The 23,445-nt window shown below is 38.5% G+C and overlaps 1 protein-coding gene across 1 annotated transcript in view; it reads right to left on the reverse strand.

The window, feature by feature from the left end:
• The window catches only part of CSTPP1 (centriolar satellite-associated tubulin polyglutamylase complex regulator 1), a gene marked incomplete at both ends in the record, with an annotated part of 155,478 nt that overhangs the window by 89,669 nt on the left and 42,364 nt on the right, over positions 1 to 23,445 (reverse strand). Inside the window, 1 exon segment of the mRNA XM_084245469.1 lies at positions 1,395 to 1,525. Coding sequence (XP_084101595.1) covers positions 1,395 to 1,525 — 131 coding nt within the window.

The following is a 23,445-nucleotide window of genomic DNA, read 5'->3' on the forward strand; positions in this document are numbered from 1 at the left end:
TTCAAAACCAACATATCACATTATCCAAATTAGCCAAAGGTGGAAGAAACCCCAGTGTCTATAGATAGACGAGTGGATAAGCAAAATGTATACACTTACAATGGAATATTATTCAGCCTTACAAAGGAAGGAAAATTCGACACATATCACAAATCTATGGTAAGTAAGTCATTCACAAAAGGATAAAGATTACATGACTCCACTAGCATGAGGTAACCAATGTGGTCTAATAATACACAGAGACAAAAGTAGAATGGTAGTGGGGAGGAAGAGGAAGTGGGGAGCTTATACAAAGTTTCAGTTTGGGAAGATGATGGATGGTAGAGATGGATGGTAGTGATATTTCAGAACAAGTTGAGTGTACTTAACGCTACAGAACTACATGTACACTTACCTGGAAATGTACCACTGGTTTCTCACTCACCTTACATGCTAAACCCAATCCAAATCCTGTGGATTCTAATTCTAAAAATGCCTCTTTGATCACCATGGACACTGCCTTAATTTTTGACTTGTGTTATTTCTCACCTCAACTGCAAATCTCCTATGTTTCTTTCCCTTCAGTCTCATTCTCTCAGTCATTTCCACTTACTTTAGAAGGCTCTTTCTAGCACTCAGGTATCAACACTACTCTCCTATTTAAAATCCTTAAGTAATACCTACAGAATGAAATTTCTTTTTTTATGGCAAAAAACGGTCTTTTAAGACCTGATTCTTTTATTCTTTTATAAGATCATCTACCCTAGCCTCTTTCATAAACTCCAGCCATTCTGATCTTCTCAGTTTCTTAAATATTTTAGGTTCTTTCATGCTTCCATGCCATAGTGCATGCCCTAACTAGAATGTTCTTCTCTAATTTATCCATATGGATAAGTCCTTATCAACTTAGATCAAACAGTTCTCTAGTTCGCTCCTCCAGTTCTCATAGTACCCTCATATCATTCTGCACTCAGGAATAACCTTCTTTGTATTCACATCATTCCTTGAATTTACTGCATGGTTTTTTGATATTTGCCAAGAGCCAGGGCTCTGGAGCCAGATTCCCTGGCTATGAATCTGCCCCTAGCATTTACTGTGTAACTGCCAAGTTACTTACTTAACCCCTCTGAGCCTGAATTTCAATAATTATAAAATGGGGATTATAATATCTACCACAGGGGTGTGTGAAGATTAGATGATTTACTATGTAGAGTGCTCAGTGCTATGTTTGGCTCTTAACAAGTGTCATTAATGATGGTAGTGGTGATAGTAACAGTGGTGTTACTATTTCCGACACAGTGCCTCAAGGTAAATTGTTCCAAGAGTCTTGAATAGCATATATTTAATTTCTATCAGAAAAAAAAAGACTTTGGGAGGAAGAAAGGAAGGCAAGAAAGCAATTTGGGAAGACTTACCACCATTTTTGCCCACAGTTCGGAAGCATCTCCAGAAGGCTCGTAAGAATGATGCCCTATTGTGAGGGGTGGCTTGGATGAAGCTGAATTCCCGGAAGAGAATATGAGTTCCCTGACATACGCTGTTAAAACTGCAAAAAGAAAAATCAAGAAATCTCATTAGGTGGATATTTCCAGATGTCTGGAATCAGAGTGACAAGTTAAGATCAGACAGAATCACTGTCAAATGAGAGAAAACCTCCAAATTTTCCCCCCAAAACCTCTGAACTATAGGTTAGACCAAGTCCTATGAGGAAGTCTCTTCACATTACCACACCCCTCTGAAAGCTCTTGGAGTCTAATGCCTCTGAGCACTCTTCCCTTGACAATGGACACTGAGGATGTCTTCACTGGAGCATCGCAGGCAGAGGGAAATCTTTCGGTCTTTACTGGATGCTACTGGCACTCATATCTTTTTGGAGAATGTTTCTCTCCCAGATAGCATTTAGAGTTATGTTCCCTTAAAGATAGTCTTTCTGTATTCTTGACCCATGCTGGTTGCCGTAAGAATGACATGGCTTATGGGGGTTCGAACCAAATTCAATGGTTCCAATTTGGAGTGGTGTTGTATGCCTCTCTTGACAATAACCTCAGAAGCAAATCCATGTGCCAAAAGATATAAACAGTTCCAAGTAGAACACCAATAGCAATCAGAGCAAGGGTAGAAAGTGGTCCCTGAATGAGCGTATGAAGCAAAGCCCTAGAGCTCAAGCGCGCCATTGTTTAAGCTGGGCTGAGGAAGGGGAGAGGTACTGCTGCCAAAGAAAGAGAGGCTGTCCAGGCCGGTGGGACGAAAGAATGGAAATTCCACCAAAGACTAGGCAATTATCCAATAATCATCATTACCAAAGGCAGACTTCACATTCCAGAAAACTCCCAAGTTACCTGACAAGTAAATCATGAGTGGAAAATGTGTTAATCTTTGTGGAAAAGTAGACATTAAACTGAATGTGGCAAGCAATATAGGGACAGTGGTAATTCTAAATGCCAGTTTTCATTTGTTGATCTTTTAATGGGGTAAAAATCTGAATCTCTAAACTGAACATGAAAAAATTTCAGAAGCCATATTCCATTTTCCTTTTAACTTCCTGACCAAATTCTAAAGGAAGTACCTGAACTGTCTTTAACAGAGTATGTTATTACTTAGGATAAAAATTAAGTGTCTCTTGTTAGCATTAACAGTGCTGGATGAAAAGCAAATTACATATTCTTTCCTCATGGAAAACAAGTGTAGAAATGTACTTTTACAACACCAAGAGGAAGTATGAGGGCAATATCTGACAATTAGGTTAGAGATTTTTTTAAAAAGCAATGAAAGTGTTAACTCAGTTTGTGGCAGTTCTGTTGTTTTGAGCAAAGGAAAATGAAAAATAAAGCAAATGAACTGTTACAGGTAAATAGAGTAGATCACATTTCTAGCAAATGAAGTCTAAAATGATAACATTCTAGCCTAAATTTATGAAGCTATCCAGCAAAAGAACTAGTCCCAAAGTGTATTTCCTACCCCCTAAAAAAAAAAACTGGTGTCTAGGTCAGGATACAGGCTATAAAAGAATTAATTCTGTGAAATGATGCCTTAGTGTAACTTTTAAAATATACATCTTTCAAACCGGAAATAATTTATGCATTGAAGAATCCAGCTGAGCTTCTTTGTACAGATAAGAATTTATATGCAAATTTATAAAATATGAATTTTTTTAAATTAAATTAAATTTAATTTATTTTTACATCATTTTTCATTTTTGCACAATGTAAGCATTTTCATCTTGGTTATAATCCCCACACACTTCCCACCCGCCTCTCCCTTGTTTTGATCCTATTGCCTTCTCCCTCCCCCCACCCAGTGTGTCTCTGGTTTATAGTTGTTGTTGGTTTTGATTTTTACTTTATTATAATTAGCCTTTTTCCTGGTCCCTTATTTTGGTTTTCTAAATTCCTGCTATGAGTAAGACCATCCGGTATTTTTCTTTTTTTTTTCTGGATTATTTCACTGGAAGATCCCTTCCAGCTCCATCCATGTTGCTGCAAATTGCAAGAGTTTATCTTTTTTGAGTGCTGAGTAATATTTCATTATGTATATGTACCACATCTTCTTGATCCAGTCACCTATTTTGGGGCATTTGGGTTGTTTCCATAGCTTAGCTATTGTAAATAGTGCTTCTATAAACATAGGGGTGCAGGTGTTCTTTGGAATTGATGTTTCTGTGTCCTTTGGGTAAATACCTAGGAGTGGAATTGCTGGATCATATGGAAGCTCTATGTTTAGTAGGTCCAGAAATCTCCACACAGCTCTCCATAGTGGTTGGACCAGTTTGCACTCCCACCAGCATTGCAGAAGAGTTTCTTTTTCTCCACATCCTCACCAACATTTGTTGTTGCTAGTTTTTTTAATATGTGCCATTCTCACTGGTGTAAGATGGTATCTCATTGTAGTAAAATATGAATTTTATAAAATAAACTGATAAGTCAGGGCATAAAATATTGAATATAAAAGGATGGATGACTGTATTTACTGTACTATCTTTAGATAATACATACCAAATAAAATTCACATTTAACTAAAATCAGAATTATTAGAAGTATTTGACTAGAGTGGCAGCTGGTCATACAGAAGATCATATTCACTTTACCTAAAAAGTTAATCGATATTGTTAAAATAATCAGGGAAAATTCTTTAGTAAAATGGCTATAAAATAACAGCAGAAAATGCAATACTGCTCAAAGCTTAACTGTTTCTCTTCAATCTGAAATACTTTTTCCTACTTGCACTTGTTAAAATTCTCTCCAATCTTTCAGCGCCATTTCAAATGCCATGTTTTTTTTTTTTTTAAAGATTTATTTATTCATTCATACAAGCACTGGGTACAGTCAGAAGCGCGGGAGGGTGAGAGAATTCACCAGAGCCAGAGCAGGGAGCAGAGCAGGCAGAAGGACGGAAGTACACTGCTGAGGGGAGCAGTAGGCGGCGGGAGAGGTCTGCGCGCCATGCGGGACCCTCCTCCGGTGGCCTGGGAGCAGCCGGGGATTGAACCGGCGCCGCAGAGGCTTCGGGCAGCTTTGCAACCCAGCGCTCAACCGCTGTGCCACCAGGGAGGCCCTCAAATGCCATGTTTTACATGAAAGTTTTTCCTGATTCCACCTTCCATGCCCATTTCCCCTCACCTCTCTCTTTATGATTCCCTATGGTGGTACCAACTAGATACCTTATTTTATAGTTACTACACTCCTTTTCCCTGCTAAACAGTAAGTTCTATGGAGTAAGCAATTAAGGTACATTCATCTTTGTCTCTATTACATTGCCTAACACATAGTAGATACTACTCCATAAATATTTGGAGGAGTTGATTTAGAAAGAAAAAATAATAATATCACTTAAAGATAGCAGGACTGGCCTCCCTGGTGGCACAAGGGGGTAAGTCGCAGTACTATGAGGCTGTATGCAGCATGAGTTTGATCCCAGGCCAGGGAGGTGACCCACATGGCACAGCAGACCTCTCCTGTCTCACCTGCTGCTCCCCTCAGCAGTGTATTTCAGCCAATCTGCCTGTTCTGCTCCCCACTCTATCTCTGGTGAATCCTCTCACCCTGCCCCCCCCCCACCTCTGGCCTGCACACCAGCTCTTGTATAAATAAATAAATCTTAAAAAAAAATCTTAGTTTGGATATTTAATAGCAAAAAGTCGTTATTGATTTAAATTACTTTGATGAAACAGTCAGTAACTCTAGGATTACCAAGGAAAGAATTAAATATAAATGCCACCACAGTAGTTTTATATACATACATAATCCTTCAGATTTCACATACAGTAGTAATAAAGAACAAAAATAAACAGATTAAAATATTCCAGGTCATTCTCAGTGTGCCATGAGGCAAAAGTTCAAAGCTCCAAACATTCCATGTCTTCCAGGTACACCATGCTCTTATTCAAACTGAAAATGGCTTTGACCTACACACTTAAGTGTGACAGTACAGTCTTCCTAGGCTATTCTCTTATCTCCTTTTTCTTTCTAAAACCAGATTAGTTCATTAGAATAGACTATTTTCGATTCAGGGATTGTCTTCTGCTGTTTCGAGATAAGCTTTATTTGCAAGGAATCCTAAACAGATCAACCAAGGAAGCAAAATACAACAACAGATCATATCCAATCTGTTGTACAGTCTGACCACACCAAGGTGATAGAAAACAGTACATGGACCAGCCTCTGAAGGTAACTAAGGTCAAAGACCCAAATTATCCTAAAAAGAAGTGTAACTTAAGGCCTCCCCTGGTGGCACAGCAGTTGAGCGCTGGGCTGCAAAGCTGCCAGCAGCCTCTGCAGCGCTGGTTTGATCCTCAGCCACCAGCGAGGGTCCCACATGGTGCGCAGACCTCCCCTGCCAGGCCCAGTGCTCCCCTCAGCAGTGTATTGTCAGTCTGCCTCTTTTTTTTTTTTTTTTTAAGATTTATTTATTTATTCATACAAGCACTGGGTACAGTCAGAAGCGCGGGAGGGTGAGAGAATTCACCAGAGCCAGAGCCGGGAACAGAACAGGTAGAGTGATGAAATACACTGCTGAGGGGAGCAGTGGGTGTGGTAGGAGAGGTATGTCACGCTATGTGGGACCCTCGCCTGCAGCCAGGGATAGAACAGGCACTGCAGAGGCTGCGGGCAGCTTTGCAGCTCAGCGCTCAACCGCTGCGCCACCAGGGGAGGCCCAGTCTGCCTCTTCTGTTCCCGGCTCTGGTGAATTCTCTCACCCTCCCGCGCTCTGACTGTATCCAGTGCTTGTATGAATAAATAAATAAATCTTAAAAAAAAAAAGAAGTGTAACTTAAACTTTTTTTTTTTTTTTTTTTGCTTCTATAAGCAGAAGGAAAAAAGATTCTGTACAGGTGGAATACAAAAGAAAATTTGTCGTCATTTCCCATTAGTGGATTGGTAAAAACAGCACACTTGAGTTTTGCTCTGCAAAAAGTTCTAAAGATATATCCCTGTGGTATGAACTAACAACCCCTGGATTTGTTTTTTCTTTCCTTCCTGTGAAATTCAGATGTAGCCTAAAGCCCTTAAACATTTTCTTTCCATTGCCTATCTGTTAGAGAATTTGGCAATGCTAACTTGATGAGGGAAATCAGCAAAGCATGGTCTATGTTACAGAAATGTGAAGCAGTTTAGACAATACACTTGAACAAAAGTGCATCACATAATTTCTTATATAGTACCAGAAAAAAGTTTCTGCACAAAAATTTAATGCAGAATTTCTATGAACGTCTAACTCTTTACTGTTGTTATCTGTTGTTTAAACATAAAACACACCTTGGAGAAAGTGAATATTGGGATCCTGCACCCAAGGAGAAAGTTGACACTTAATAAATGGTAATGTGGAATAAGGTTCTGCCCACAGATACACTGTAGGTGAATCAATTGCTGGGTCGCTGTTGGCCAGGAAGAAGTACATGCAAGCATTATAGGAAATAGAAATCTGCCATACTGCAGGGGGGCACTAGCAATCCTCTTCACCTTCCATCTCCAGCATTGACTAAGTTAGTGGACTAGCCAAATCTTTGACTTCAAAAAAATAAATCCCAAAATTTAGAAAGAAACCCAACAAGGACTAATCAGTCTTCAGTCACTGTCCAGGGATAGGTGAACTAACTTGTGAAAACTGAGCATGATTGCAGTGGATGGGATTCATAATTTCTGCAACAGCAAAACAATGAACTCAGTTCACTGGTTCACTCTCATGCCTTAAGCACTGACATTTCATCCCAAGGTTTTTTTTTTCTGCCTGCCTGAGTAATCCTCAGTAGCAGAGCTAGTTTTTAGACCATGACATCAGTGAGATCATATTTTATGGCATTATGAAGAGAAAAACTCATGAGAGCCTCAAAGGCCTTGAGAGCTGTGAAAAGCCTCTGCAGTGGGATGCTAATTTCTCTTTCCGGAGTTACTTCACCAAATGCTCATCTGTCACCAATTCTCAGAAAGAATCTTCCTAAAGCAGTGGAACAGAGCATATATGCCATCCTGGGTTGATGCTAATGGAGAAAAAAGAGTATTTCCAGATAGGGTAATCAACAAGTAAATTCTCCCCACGAGGCTGGGCACAGGACTTAGTTCTTAAGTGTTCTTTCTCTAAAAGCACAAATTCTGCATTGGATCCTTCTTTATAATTCAGTTAGATCCCCTGCCAGAATTAAAACATATTTGAATCTCCCTTTTTTAAGACTTCAAAGTTCAAAATTTATTGCTGAAGACCAGGCATGCTATGGTAAACTCCCAATACCATCAGCTCCTTACCAATTATCAGTGGAAAAGCAATCTGCTTACTGCCCTTGCAGTTTAAGTGTGAAGGAACATCTCTCCTATAAAATTGTTTAGTGCATGCCAAGAGAAACAGGCACCTACACATGAGCCTCAGGATGGGGTATCAATGCACAGAACCCTGGGAGAAGGTTACTACATACTACCGGTGCCGGAAATTTAAAATATAAAAAGACAACGTAGTAATTTAGAAAGTGCTTTTCAAGCTCTTAAAAAACTGGAAAAAATTGTATGCAGATTATACTTTTAGCTACATTAAAATATGTCTGCATAAGGAAAATGCTTAAAGATTGAAAAGATAATATTTACTAACTGTATTAGAGTTGTTGACTTTTCACTGATTTCTTCCTGTCTTCCAGATATTCTGCAATGTTATTATATGTTAATATTTTAAATTGTTTTTCTTAAATTATCATAAATCTCTAGGTTGTCTCATTCCTCCAAGGCCTCTAAACAGACCTCTTAATAACAGAACTCCAGGAGCTTGCCTAATTTCACTTGAAATCCAGAGTAATTGTGTTTTCATGGTTTCTCCAGGGAAACATCTCTGAGCATTACAGGAAAAGTTTCTGGACAAGAAATGTTCCTTTTTAGAATGTTGCACTCTTTCTGTTACAGCTACCCTACAAGTTACATCTCATTCTTTCTTATGTGGTCTCTGTATCTGTCATCTGTTATTTCTCTTTAGCTCTGTCTTTCAAATGCCACATCTCTCTTGTCAATTGTCTCACCCGTCTGCACTACTTTCTACCAAAGCTGAATTTAGTGGTGCAGATAGGGCTACCTCAGTCATTCACAGACAGATCAGCCATTTCTTCCCCACAATGTGATTCTTCTCCACCTCCAGACCTCCAGACAGCTTTGGTCTGCTTTGCTGTTAAATCACATAATTTCTAATTTCATGTCAGTTTTTTCAACGCAATACTCCTTTCCTTTTAGTTTGTTTCTTCCCAGTGCAAATCTGTGCTTTGTACAGCACTAGACAACATTTTAAGGTAAATTCTATTTTATTTTCTTCCCAAAGCTATAGCTTTTAGGTCTTTTGATGTAATCCTTTCATTCTCACTAGGATCCCCCAAATGTTCCCATATCATCTGCGGATTTCACTGAAAATGCCACAGTATTTTTACGGATCCCTAAAATGTTACACATTCCTTTCTCATTACCACCCCTATTCGAGAACTGGAGGTGCTACATTTATCAAGTCTTTAGGCTCAAAGTCTAGCAAGTAATTCTCAACCACCATCCCTCTTGTTCAAGATGACAAGAATTAGGTTGGGAAATAAATGCTTCCTACAAATGCTTTACTCATAGGCCAAGTCTCCTTGGATTTGACCATAATTCAACATGATAATAAAATTGATGCCTTTATAAAAACCCCTCCAAATTTGCTTACCAACTCATTGGATTTCAAAGTCACTTTGATATATTTTCTTATTTCCAACAGAAAATTTTGTTTCTAAAGATATACAGGGAAGAAACTCAATACTAGGCAGCATCTTGCAACAAACCCTTGTAAACAGATGAAAAATCTAAAAATCTAATAATAAAACACATAATCTAATATGTTAGTTGCATAAAGACCTCAGAGAAAGACGTACCACAAAGAAGATCCTGGGACAGTTGCTCCAGAAGTTTTGAAGAACACAAGAAATTTAACAAGGGCTCCCGACACCAAAACACCTGTTTGTCAGTTGAAGTCTTGAATTAATCCACATAAAACTTTCTCCGTGCTAAAACTTTATTAATACTGACTTATTCTAGAATACGATCACTCTCTCTGATTCTCTACTTAGTGCCCTTTAACCAACTAACAGTCTCCTAAGGGTCAAAGAGTATTTCTCAATTTTCCTTTGTGATTAAAAATCACAAAGTAGCTATAGATGACAGAGCTTAATAGAAATCTGTATACTCAAAACTCACTCTTCCTGCCAAACCTTTAAATATTTGCTTCAAGGATGGATTTTTTTTTTTTTTTAAAAAAGAGGGACACATAACTTGAACACAAACAAAAATCTTACTTTACAAAGAAAGATACAGGCAGAATTACCAAAGACCTGAAAGTCCACTTTTGGAGTCATATTCAAGTAAATGAAAGTAGGGACTTAGACACATATTTCTATAACCATATACATGGCAGCATCATTCAGAATAGCCAAAAGGTAAAGCAACCCAAGAGTTCACAGAAGGATGAATGGAGAAACAAAATGTGTTATATACATGTAATGTTATTCGACCTCAAAAAGGCTGGAAATTCTGGGCCTCCCCTGGTGGCGCTGGCGGTTGAGTGCAGTGCTGTGAAGCTATCCACAGCCTCTGCAGTGCTGGTTCCATCCCGGCTTGCAAGGGTCCCACATGGCACAGCAGACCTCTCCTGTCATGCCCACTGCTCCCCTCAGCAGTGTGTTTCATCAGTCTGCCTGTTCTGTTTCCCACTCTGTCTCTAGTGAATACTCTTACCCTCCCACGAATCTGGCCTGTACCCTGGTTCTTAAATGAATAAACAAATAAATAAATAAATCTTAAAAAAAAATTTAAAAAAAGGCTGGAAATTCTGATATATGCTACAACATGGAGGAAGCCTGAGACATTTAGCTAAATGAAATAACCAATCACAAAAAGACAAATATTGTTCAAGTCCACTTATATGAGACATACCCAACACGGTTAAATTATATCATAGAGATAAAAGTAAAATGGTGGTTATCAGAGGCCAGGGGGAGGATAGAATACGAGTTAGTGCTTAATGGTCAGAGTTTGTCTCAGAAAATGAAAAAGCCCTGGTGGTGATGGTTATAGAACAATCAATGTACTTATTGCTACAGAATGGTACACTTAAAATGACTAAAATGGCAAATTGTATGTAACATATATTTTACCATAATAAAAATTAAAGAAAAGAAGATACTGGAGTCAAATTATACCCAGTAAGTGTTTTTACGGAATTACTTGATTGAATGAGAAATTGGAAGTTATAACCAAAACATTTTTTAGAGTGGTTCTGAAGCTGGAATGACTATTGCCTGCTACTGAAATATAGACAGCAGCACTGGTCTCACTGGGAAGCCTGTCAGCAATCCAAATCTCAGGCCTCATCTGAGACCTATAAGTCTGATTCTGCATTTTTAACAAGACCCCCACAAGATCCACACACACATTAACGTGAACACTAGTCGGGGGAAACCTTACCACTACCACAAGCTTTGTCATTTTGGCCCAGATACTTAACCACTTTGGGCCTCAATTATTTTTTATTTGTAAAATGGTGAAAATAGGAAGGCTTACGGCATAAGCGTGCCAGAGATTAAATGTGATAATCACACAAGTGGTGTAACGCCAGGCACTCTCAGGGACCATTATTATTTCTACTTTATGGCGAAGAAAATCTGTAAAAGTTTATTTCAGGATTTTTCTAAAAAGAGAAGACTTAGGATGTCAATATTTTCCAGAGGGTAACAATGGTGTCTGGCTTTAAGAGATAATTGCAAAAAAGGATGCATGGGAGATAACAGCTTTGCCAAAACATGAAGAACTAGAAATACTTTTTCAGAAGAACCAATATGGTAGAGTGGAAGTGTCAAGTTCATTCACAGTGGGACAATTTTGTCTTGTTAAAGTATGGGAGGATCAGGACAATACTATTTACAAATATAAATGTAATAGAAGCAGTTTTTAATGAGACAATGTCATATTTTTAAGATATTTGGGGGGCTAAGTGGCATATTTTTCATAGGTCTGAAATCCCCATGTGGGACATAACCTTTCAGCTGAAGAATCACCACTATATTTACTTACGTGGGGAAGGACCAGATATCTGACTGAGGGAGCAATATGGAAGAGAGTGAAATATTAACAAGGTGGAGAGACAAAAAGGACAGACACACAGGCACCCATGAGTGGCTAGCACCTGGCCCATAATTCTCACATGTTGTTGCTTTACTAACCTAATTTCTCTGGCAAGCGATCTTTCCCTATCCCAGAAAAGAATTTTGGAGACAGAGAAGATTAAAAAAAATAATATTGTTAAGAAGTGAGGTTGCTGGGCTTGCACTTTACTAGCCGGAATCCCTTTATCTTTCTTGAGAGACCCCCAGATCTCTTTTATTCTAGGTCAGTAATTTAACACTCTCAGCTCTCAATTCAAAGCCTGTAATGACCTTGCTGTGCTGAATTATTAGCCCAGGATATAGAAAGAGAGAAAGGGAGGGGAAAAAAAAACCCTAAAAACAACAGAGGCCTTTTGATCAGAGCACCAAACTGCAGTTCGCTGTAACTCAAGCTGCCCATTCTTATATGGCAGGAATTAAGGACTCCCCCTGCCAGGCAGGACCCTATTAAAAGACAATAGCTGTTTGAAACGAGTAAGCAAGTTGATATGGATATAATAGGCCACATATGGGGGCCCCTTTCTACTATGAAATAAAGCTCCTTCTTAAGAGTTCTGAGCTGGGAACTCCAGTATTCAGTAAGGCAGAAGGAGGAGGTATAATAGAAGAGAGTGGGTAGCCATGCAGAAATGTTCGAAGGTGCTTCAGGAAAAAGAAGGAGAACTTCCAGGAGCTTGTAGAGATGGGCATCAATCACTGAGGATAGAGGTTTTCAAATGACCAGGTGCTCCCTGGTCCCCAAGATGTTTTTAGGGCCAATGATGACAAAGATTTGTCTGAAACCAATATAGTGCTTAGTTTCTTTAATGGGTTAGCAGAAAAACAAAAACAAAACCCAAGCAGCAAAGTAAGTAAGCTCTTGGCAGGAATTATGTAGCTGGTAAAAAGTGATCCTTTCTGCCTTGCTTTAAACAACACGCCAATACCCTAAACTCCTGATGAATACCATCAAGTGCCACTAAATGTTCTAGTTGTTATCTCTAAGATGGAATTTTGAAAAAGTTCTGCAAAACAGAGGCAGTGAACCCCAAAGAAATTGCCTCTTGTCTACAAGCTACACCCCCTCCTCCTATACAGAGAGCTAACCATATTAAGCTAACCCATAAATGCTCATCTATCACCCTAACACTTTGTCCATTAATGGCTAATGCTTTTGGAGGATCTAAAATCCACAACAGAATTGCCCAACCACTGTTTTGGATACCCCTAAGATCTGGATAGTATGTTACAAAACAAGGAATGATTTAAGGGTGATTCAACATAGTTAAACACATCAATCTACTTGTTTATGACTAAGTTGTGAATTCTCAAATTCCTAGGCAAAAATATCAAAAAGATATTTTTCTTTCCTTTGCTAATTGCCATATGAACACTGTCCAGTTCCCATCCACTGCAATAAAGGGGTTAGCTTTATGGAATTCACAACTGAAGAAAAAGCACAGGAATCTCTGTACTTGCTCGTTCCACTGAGTGATCCACAGGGCACAAAACTGACTTTTAGGAAATTAAGGAGTTGTTGATTAAAGAAGATCTAGATTCCTAAGGAAAAAAATATTTCATTTAGGCTTAAGACATAAAAATAAACATTATTTTTATAAAAACTTATTAGAAATAGTTGTTTCCACAAAATATTGCAATTCTAAACAATTTTCCATTATGTAGATGCTGTTTCAGATGGGAACATGTAGGATGGAAGAGATGAGCAATGGAGAACATCAAATGCTGTACTCCTTCCCCAACTCATGCTTTAGCATATGGTGACCATATATTCAGAAGTTCAAATTGGGACAGTCTTAAAATTTTTTTATTTCAAGTGGGGGCCACTTTCAAGGGTGAGAAACAACCTAAAGATTAACATATACATATATACATATAAATGTATATATATATAAATAAAATGGGCATATTTAATATCACTGCAGCACGGGTTAGATCCTTTAGATCCCCAGCCAGGAAGCTACCCACATGGCACAGCAGACATTTCCTGTCCCTGCTCCCCTCAGCAGTGTATTTCAGTCAGTCCTCTTGTTCTGCTCCCCACTCTGTTTCTGGTGAATCCTCTCACACCCTGCACCTCTGTCCTATACCCCAGCTCTTGTACGCATAAATAAATCAACCTTTTTTTTTATATTTAAAAAAACCAAACAAACAAGGTGTTTGATAAAACAGAAATGGAGGGAGGAAAAAATAATTCAAAAAAAATTTTCTCAGAACTGAAAGACATGAGTTCCTATATTGAAAGGATCTTTAAGTCTAGCACAATGACTGAATATAGATGCACACCAAGGCAGATCACTGAAAAAAATTCTGATTCTACCTTTTGTATGGTGTGTGGCAAGATCCTTTTGTAGCAGATCATGTAAGACAGGAGATAGCTGTTCAGTTATCTTTGGAAAACACAATCAGTCACGGCTGCCCTCTGGTCACAGCAATTTATTTTTCTCCTGAAGATAAAATATACCCTATGAAATATACCTCCAAAGTCCAATACCATTTAAGCATCAACCCAAACTTCAGGGTCTTGTCATATAATTCAAGCCCAGGTACAGATGAAGCTCTTCAAGCACAATTTCTTGGTTTTGGTTCCTCAAGGATGGACCCTCATTCTGAACAATAATAAACTAAAGAGACAAGTTATATGCTACCACACACCTAGTAGGTACAATGATGACACAGACAAGATGAACAGATTTCCATTCAAAAAGGGGAAATGGAGGCAATTCAGTAATCATTGCTTCAATGCAATTCTGAAGTCCACCCATACATATATTATCTAATTTGGGCCCAGTATCTCTCCCTGGTAATGATTTTCCATGGCTTTTGACTCTGTCCTCTGCATTTTGGGTTCTACCTTCTGAATAATAGATTCATTTCCATAAATAGCCTCAGCTTCCTTCTTGCCCACAGAAGTCTGGGGTTCAAAGGCCACTTTTTATTTTGTATTGTTTCTATCACTTTTTTCCCCACCCCATCAGAATGACAATGAATTCCTTGAAAACCATCTCTGGCACTATGATTGACCGACAGCAGATGTTCAAATATTTACTGAATTTTAAAAATTAAAAGAAAACCAGGAAGAGAATTTATCTCTTAGCCTTTATGAGGTCTGTGTTTAACTTTGTATTTCTTCTTTTTCAATATAATTGAGCTTTCTTCAAACTGGTCCTATCTTAATTATGTATTTCCTGCTTGTTGCTTTTCAACATGTGCTAGTCTCACAAGTCAAGTTAGACTCTTTTATGACCCCCATTCAGTATATATTTTCTATTTGTACTAATGTAACTGTATTTTTAGAATAAAGTTCCAAAATGCTTCTTATAATAAATGTAGACTATGTAATTAAGACTAACCCTCCTGGCTAAGAACTAGACAAATTACTAAAAACAAATGTTTGAAATCATCAGAGACCCACCAAGCAAATTAAGAATGACAAAGCCTGGTTGTAAGAGGAGATTATAATCCAAAAAGGAGAGCTCAGCATTTGGTACCACTGTTTCCTGTAGGCTGAAGTTCTAAACAGAAGGGTTCATGTGTTGAATCCAAGGGATCCACAAACTTGGATGGGAAAAAAATTACATCTTTATTTTTATGAGCCTTCTAACTGGAATTTAGCATTTCCTTTGACTACAAATATAAACATAGTAGATTCAGCAGTACTTGTGATTTTGTCAATAGTAGAAATCGCAGATATTTCCATACTATATTGAAGTTGTTTCAGATATCTTACAATATCATTTATACTCATCACCATTTCTTAAATAAGGTATTATTACAATCATCAGTAGTTTCAGGGGCTCTGCCAGTTGGGAAAGATGCAACTGATAAATTGAGCAGGCAATAATTTTGAATTTATATTGTTTCTGAGTTTCAAATGACTCGAGGTTTATAGGTAAAAAAATTTATAGTTCAGGACCCACCCAGGCTAAAAAGAGGGACTCAGGTAAATCCTTCAGGTTCTATATGGCACTCTGAAGAGCTATATGTGGAAATAGATCAGCCTTTCCTGATTCTTAAGCATAGCTATAATTCATTTCAATCCCGAATGGAATTGAGGTAATCCAGGGTTGCTAATACTCAGGCCATCTGCCAGATGCAAATATAAATCCTCTTTGCAGAAAGGGAATATCATTCTAGGAGTCATATTATCTCTACAATTTTTCATATACAGTGTACAACATTCAGCTAAAGGAAAAAAGGTATACCACATGATAAGACATTGGAATAAAAAAACCAAGAGATAGAATAGATAATAGAAACAGATGCATTGGGAATTCAGATAATTATGAACTTTTTAATAACCATGCTTTATAATGTTCATGCAAATGAAAAATAAGATCTAGCAAAGAACCCATAAAAATGAGAACTAAATAGAAATTCTTGACCTGAAAAATATAATAATTGGAGAAGGATACATACTGTATGATTCCAACTATATGACATTCTAGAAAAGGTAAACTAAAAAGATCAGTGGTTGCTGGGGATCGCAGTGGAGGGCAGGGATGAACAAGTGGAACACTAAGGAATTTTAGAGGAGTAAAAATAATTTGTATACTATAATGATGGGTACATGTCATTATACATTTGTCCAAACCCGAAGATCATATAACACCAAGAATGAACTCTAAGGTAAACTGAGACTTCAGGTGATGATGTGTCAGTGCAAGTTTATCATTGTAACAAATGTACCACTATGGTGGAGAATGCGGATAATGAAGGAGGTTATGCATTTTGAGGGGCTGTATATGGAAAATCTCTGTACCTGCCTCTCAATTTTGCTGTGAATCTAAAACTACTCTTAAAAAAATGAAATCTTTTAAAAAGACAAACAAAAGCATATTTAAATTACATAAGGCTTTCACAATAAACTATAGAAATGAACTATAGAAAGTAAATTAAAATCCTCTTTGCTGGGCCTCCCCTGATGGCGCAGCGGTTGAGCGCTGGGTTGCGAAGGTGCCCGCAGCCTCTGCAGCACCAGTTCGATCCCCGGCCACCAGCGAGAGTCCCACATGGTGCACAGACCTCTCCTGCCATGCCCGCTGCTCCCCTTAGCAATGTATTTTGGTCCATCAGCCTGTTCTGTTCCCCACTCTGGCTCTGGTGAATTCTCTCACCCTCTCACGCTTCTGACTGTACCCAGTGCTTGTATAAATAAATAAATAAATAAATCTTTTTTAAAAATCCTCTTTGCAATTAGGGATAAAAAGAAGAAAGAACGAGGATGCATTGTGAGAGACAAGACTAAGGTAAGTATGAGGAACCCTAGTAAAAAAATCCTAAATTTAACTAACTTTTAAACATTCATTTTCCCAAAGTTGGAATGTCATTTTCCCTTGTTTTATATTTAAAGTATACTGACTAAAAGTATCAGAGTAAGATGCAAAACAAACAAGAATTGAAATTAAGAAATGAGTGTATGGCATACATTATCTGAACCCCAAGTCTGTGTTCCTAGATACTATGGTACAGTGTTTTCATAGCACATAAAAATATGCCTTCTTGCTTTTTTGTTTATCCAAATTCTATTCATCTTTACAGATTATATTAGTCATTGTTCTCCAGAGAGTAGAATATGCATGGATTATGGAATTGGCTTATGATTATGGTGGCTGAGAAGTCCCATGATCTGCCATGTGCAAGCTGGAAACCCAGGAAAGAGTATGATGCAATTTAGTCAGAGTCTGATGGCCGATGAGTCAGGGAAGCCAATGGTGTAAGCCACAGCCCCAGCCCAAAGGCCCGAGAGTCAATAGGTCAACAGTGTGAGCTTCAATTTGAATCTGAAGTCCCAAGAACCAGGATTGTTGATTATCTGGAGGCAGGCGAAAATGGATGTTCCGGTTAACCAAAAAGAACAAATTCGCCTTTCCTCCGCCTTTTTATTCTAGTTAGGCCCTCAATGGATTGGATGATGCCCACTGCAGTCCTGAGGGGAACTTTCTTTACTCAGTTTATTGATTCATTATCTGAGCATACCAACTATTCAGTCAAGTTGACACATAAAATTAACCATCATATAGGTCAAGAAAAACGCTCCTGTGATATCTTATTTAACTACTCTATTGCCCATTATTTCTCTTTATAATAATACTTGATATTTTGGTAAAGGAATGAAAAAGAAACATTTAGTTGGAAAAACCATGTCAGGAACAGTGTTGTAGGATGCTTTAGAGATCAGATCTGTATGGTTTAAAATTCTCAGTATCAAATGTGCCTTAAAAAGGTGATGTTTACACCAAATTTTCTGTAATACCTTTTTTTAGGGCCAGCTAGTGTATGTTTAGGGCAATGTGGACATAGCAGTATAGTTCTGGACAAAACCCCTTGAGAGGGCACAGATACTGTATAGAAGGTGAAGTGAGAGAGTACACAGACAAACAATTATCCCCACACATGTAAACTGCAGCTTGTGTGGTGTAAATATACTCTCCCTGCCTGGAACTGCCTGTGCAACATTCTCTCTTTGGGCTCTGTGGTTTCTCAGCACATTCCAACTGTTAGGAGGCTGAAGCTTGGCTCCGCAAGCACAGATAAACAGCTTCCTGGAGCACGCTGCCAGTGCGAGGAGCGATGACCTCAGCAGAGAAGGTCTGCTTTTCATTACTCTGAGAGCATCACTATACTACTAGAGTGAAGAGCAGCAACAGCACAAGCTGGATACACTTGACCCAAGTCAGGTCTCCTATCTTACTTAAATTTTTTAATCTTGGAAGCCAGAGGAAAGAGGGTGTAGACAAGAATTAAGGAAGTGACTTACAGGTTTGAGGAAAAGTTTTCTTAGGCATTTCTCCAAATGAACTAAATGAAAAAGAGGCTAACACAAAATGGCTAATAGTCACACAGAAATCATCAAATATTTTTAAACTTCAAAAAGATACACAAAGTGCAGATACACAAAGTGTTACAGAAAGCAGGGGAGACCAAGAAGACTTTGTGACTGTCAACTCATACTATTTAAAGAGAAAGAAAAATATCACATTCCAAGAGATCCACAAAGTAGGAGAGAAGCAAAATCCCAGAAAATTGGGAGCTAAAAGGAAGTGAGATACAATCAAAATTGACTATACACAGCCAGACATTTTACACATATCGTTTCACTTGATTTGCACCACAACCCTTTAACACATGCACTATCATTCCTAGCAACGATCTAGACTCGGAAAAAAATGACACAAGAATATTAACAGGCGTTGTTATTATTTAATAACAAAGGGATGAATTCAAGGTTGTGTCTATGGCCACTTTGGAATCAGTATTATCCATTGTTGCAGCTCCAGAACTGAGCAATCCTGGGACCAACGAATCCTAAAATAAATTTTCTATAAGACAGTTTCTATCATGCTTGCTGGTTCAGAAGCACATCTGATCACTGAAGAAAGGAATCACAGTTATGGGTTCAGACAGGAAATTGGCTGGACATGACCTCTCTTAAGGAATCCTAAGAAACAATTTGTTTTGTGGGGAAGTCACTGACTGTAAAGATGCACCTGCCATGGGGTTGGAAACTAAGAGACAGACAAGCATCTCAGCAAATCATAACAGACAAAGCTTCATTTGACTTTCTTTTCACTTTTCTCAGGGTAGAAGAACTTTTGTGTGGCTGCCAAAATCCTAACTGTCCTCATCCTTCCCCTCAATCCCCTCTACCCCCCCCTTCCCAGTTCATTAAAAAACTTCTGGTTAAAGGTGCCAGATTGTGTCATTCTTTCCTGCTCTTGTGCCAGGTCGTGCCGCCAGCACCACAGATCTTCTTGAGTTCTGAGCAAATTATGGAAGAAATTAAAGGCACTGGTGAATTTAAATTGTTCTACTGTTGAAAAAATAAAGTCTCTTAATGCCTGATGAGCTATTTTACCTTATTCACAGCACCACTGCTATGTTAATTCAGATGTGTGTGCCTACCTGATTGCCAAAGGTGTACTCAGGGAATTATCAGAGTGGTGGTAGAAGGAATATCAGGGCTTGAACCTAGTAAAGATTCTTTATATCATTTGTAGGTTAAAAAAATCAAGGAATGCCTCTAAGGGGGAATATTTTAATGTAGAGAATTATACCAAAAGTTTCTTACTAACTAGCTGCAAAGCAGCTCCCATAAAAACAGGAATAATATCACTGGGTCTGAAAGTACTTGAGCCAAGGATGGAGTACCTTCATTTCCTCTTACTGAGCGATTTCACAACAGCTAAGTTTTTCTTAACTTGCAGAAGGGAAGGGGGTGGGGAAGTAAAGTTTTTCCTGACAGGGTGAATCTGGGCCCAATTATTACTTGCATAACCTTTGACTCTGACTTCTAAATGAGTCAGGGGACCAATGGGCTGTGAAATGGCTTCCTCAGTTACCAGGTCAAGTGCTGTTGGATGGTTTCCTGTAATCAAAACATGAAGGGACTAAAGAAGAGAGATAGGTTCTAAGCAAACAGGCAGTTTCTTGGCTCCTCAATGAACCTGGATTTTTAAGTTTCAAAATAGGTTTTGGTGACTCTCAATGCACCAATTCTCTGTAGCATACCTCTGGTAGTACAGAAAAGAACCAAAATCTTCTAGAGATTTCAAACACTGGCTTAACAAAAGCGCCTGAGCCAGTAACAGAGAGGACAGGATTGCTTTAGCTCAAGGGGAAAATCTATTCCTGCCAATTATCTGAGTCTGTGAGAATCCAGATGCTGACAATGAGAAATGGGTAATTTTCTGTTACAATGTGTCAACTCTAGCTAAGAACTGAACTATGGAAAAAAGATTGGGGTGGGGGGGTTGCAGGGAGAAGCATTACCCCCTTTGAAGAAGCCTGTAATAGGATTAGTCACCATTACTTCACCACACCACATTTTGGCTCAATTTAACAATAAGGAGGGAAAACATGGAGCATAAATGGCCCAGAGAAGTCTCAAGTCCATTGCTCATGCAAAGCTAGGAGCCTGAAAATCAGTGAAGTCCTAGTTTGTTCTGAAGTGTTTCTCCTTGCTGCAAATCTCTGCTCCTCTGTTACCATGGGCACACACACACACACACACACACACACAAACGAAATAGTATTACTTAAATGCTGGATGGTGGATAATCCTAAAAAACCTGCCAACTTTAGAACTGCAAGTTTACGCCTTGATAATTCTAGATTACTTGAGAGAAGTGGGGCATCTTTTCACAGAGTACCTGTTTAAGAAAAGAAATATGCATTTTATAATCATGTATTGGTTTCATTAGAGTTATATTTTAAGTGACTTAGGAAAATGCACTTTTGGAATCTCCCTTTTTTTTTCAGGAGTGAATTAATAAAATTCATTTCATAATAAAATATGATAAAATCCATCTCATGGATTTATCTAATCAAAACAATAAAAAAGAAATTTGATGTTGGTACCTTTTATTTCAAGAGTACATTAAAGGTATGCAACTTCCCAATTCAACTCTGGTAATTAATATATATCTGGATGAAATTATTAATGTTCCTTTCCTAAAAACTGACAGATTTCTATCTCTACATTTAGACCATATATTAGATGACACAAATAAGTTTGTTTTTTTTAAAGATTTTTATTTATTTATGCATATAAGAGCTGGGATACAGGCCAGAGATGCAGTGGGTGAGAGAATTCACCAGAGACAGAGTGGGGAACAGAACAGGCAGATGTACTGAACTACATTGCTGAAGGGAGCAGCGGGCGAGACAGGAGAGGTCCGCTGCGCTATGTGGGTCACCTCCGTGGCCAGGGATTGAATTTGTGCTGTAGTGGCTTCATAGAGCTGTGTCTTTTTTTTTTTTTTTTAAGATTTTATTTATTTATTTATACAAGAACTGGAGTACAGGCCAGATGCGCGGCAGGGTGAGAGGACTCACTAGAGAGAGAGCAGGGAGCAGAACCGGCAGACAACCGAAATACACTGCTGAGGGGAGCAGCGGGCGGGACAGGATAGGTCTGCTGCAACATGTGGGACCCTCGCCGGCCGGCTGGGATTGAACCAGCGCTGCAGAAGCTGCAGAAGCTGCAGACAGCTTCATAGCATTGCACTCAACCGCCTACGCCACCAGGGGAGGCCCATCATAATGCTGTGTCTTAACCTCTTGCGCCACCAGGGAGGCCCTGATGACACAAATAAGTTTAATGACCAATAATTTTTTCTTATTGTATATGAGCAGTAAACCATTTACCTATAAGGTGGCATTCTATGAACACTGTCTACTAAGGGTATTCCATTTTGAGCAGCAGCAAATATGTCAAATTATCTTATTTGGATACAGAAAGCCTGGGTAATAAAGATGGATGAAGAAGAGAGTAGTCATCTGAGCCAAGACAACGTACTAGCTCTCTAATGAGATGAGCCAATCATTCCATGTAATAAACTCTCAAATGCTATCTCCTCCTGGTGCCTTCTGGCAACCTATATATTGCATTACCCTAGTTATTTCCTTATAAGTTATCTTGTTACAGTTTTCAGCTGTGTAATCTTGGGAATATTGCTTTTATTTGCCTGAATTTCCTAAAGTGTAAAATGACAATAGTACTAATGTCCCACTTCAAGGTACTATTGTGAGAATTAAATGAGACAATACATGTTATACGCTTAGAATATTACCTAGCATATAGCAAGTATGTATTAACTATTAGTTATTGTTGTCATCTTCAGTCAACTGGTTTACTATCTTACTCACTAAAACCATAGGTCCAGGAGGGTAAGCAGCGTATTTGTATTGTTCACTACTCTATCTCCATTGTCTAGGTACGAAGTAGGTAACCACATTTATTACTGACTCAATGAATTTATGAATGAATGCTGTCTTATATTCTCACATAGCCTTAAAATAAACCTCCATCAATCAAAGTAATCAGTATACTTGCAACCAAAACAGTCATCATGAAAACTTCCCCTAAAGCTAAAATCATCATTTAAAAAAAAACAGCAAAAACAAGATACTTGATCATAGAAAGAGCCCTCCTGGGCCCACCAACCAAGACCACAGAGCATCATTCTTTTCTATATTAGTATGTGGAAGTCAAGCTCCCTGATACCACAGTGTTGTAACTATCAATTTTGCCTGTGAAGAATGGTTCCCATTTCTGATAGGAATTCTCATATTTCAGCCTGTTTTTCTCTCATCATTATTTTTCAATGTCTTAAAAAGCCACATCTCATTTTGTCTCTACCACAAGAACCTGGTCACACTGTGCTGTGGTTTCTAAGTTATAGCTACTCTAGTCTCTTTTTCTTGGATGTACTTCCCCAGAGGTCCTGACCCCGTGCTGACATTTGGTCTATTTTTAGAGTGGCACCTCTAAATATTAATTCCTTTTTCCTTCCACTGGTTGAAAGACAACATTCAGAGATAGAGGCTGCATATAACATAAAAGAAAATCCTTCAGGATTTAGTATCCTTCTCTCAACCGTGTCCAGAGGAATATGATCTAAGAGTTCAAAGTCTTGCAGATATACATGTGTAGTGCAGCTTCGCTACTCATGTTTTACAGCATATCCTGATTTGCTGGAGCAATCAAGGATTTGTTGGAAAACACTAACAACCAAGGAATGACAGTGCAGGTGAGAGAACAAGTGGACCCAGAGAGTAAAATGAGTAGAGAAAGCTTTAAAAAAAGAGCTTTGAAGAGTACTTTTATCATTGTCCAAAGGCAAATCATCCATCACTAAATGTATGAAAATCTAGAGGTGTGGAGTTGAAACAGAGATGGAAGTGTATAGTTAACTTTTTTTTTAAACTCATGCTTCCTATTGTTTAGAGACATAGCCAACTATATCTCCCAAAAAGGCCAAGACTAAACACTTATATGACAATGAACTGAGATCACCAGACAAGGCTATGTGATAAGC

Source organism: Talpa europaea, assembly GCF_964194135.1.
Source record: "Talpa europaea genome assembly, chromosome: 1".
Taxonomy (NCBI): Eukaryota; Metazoa; Chordata; class Mammalia; order Eulipotyphla; family Talpidae; genus Talpa; species Talpa europaea.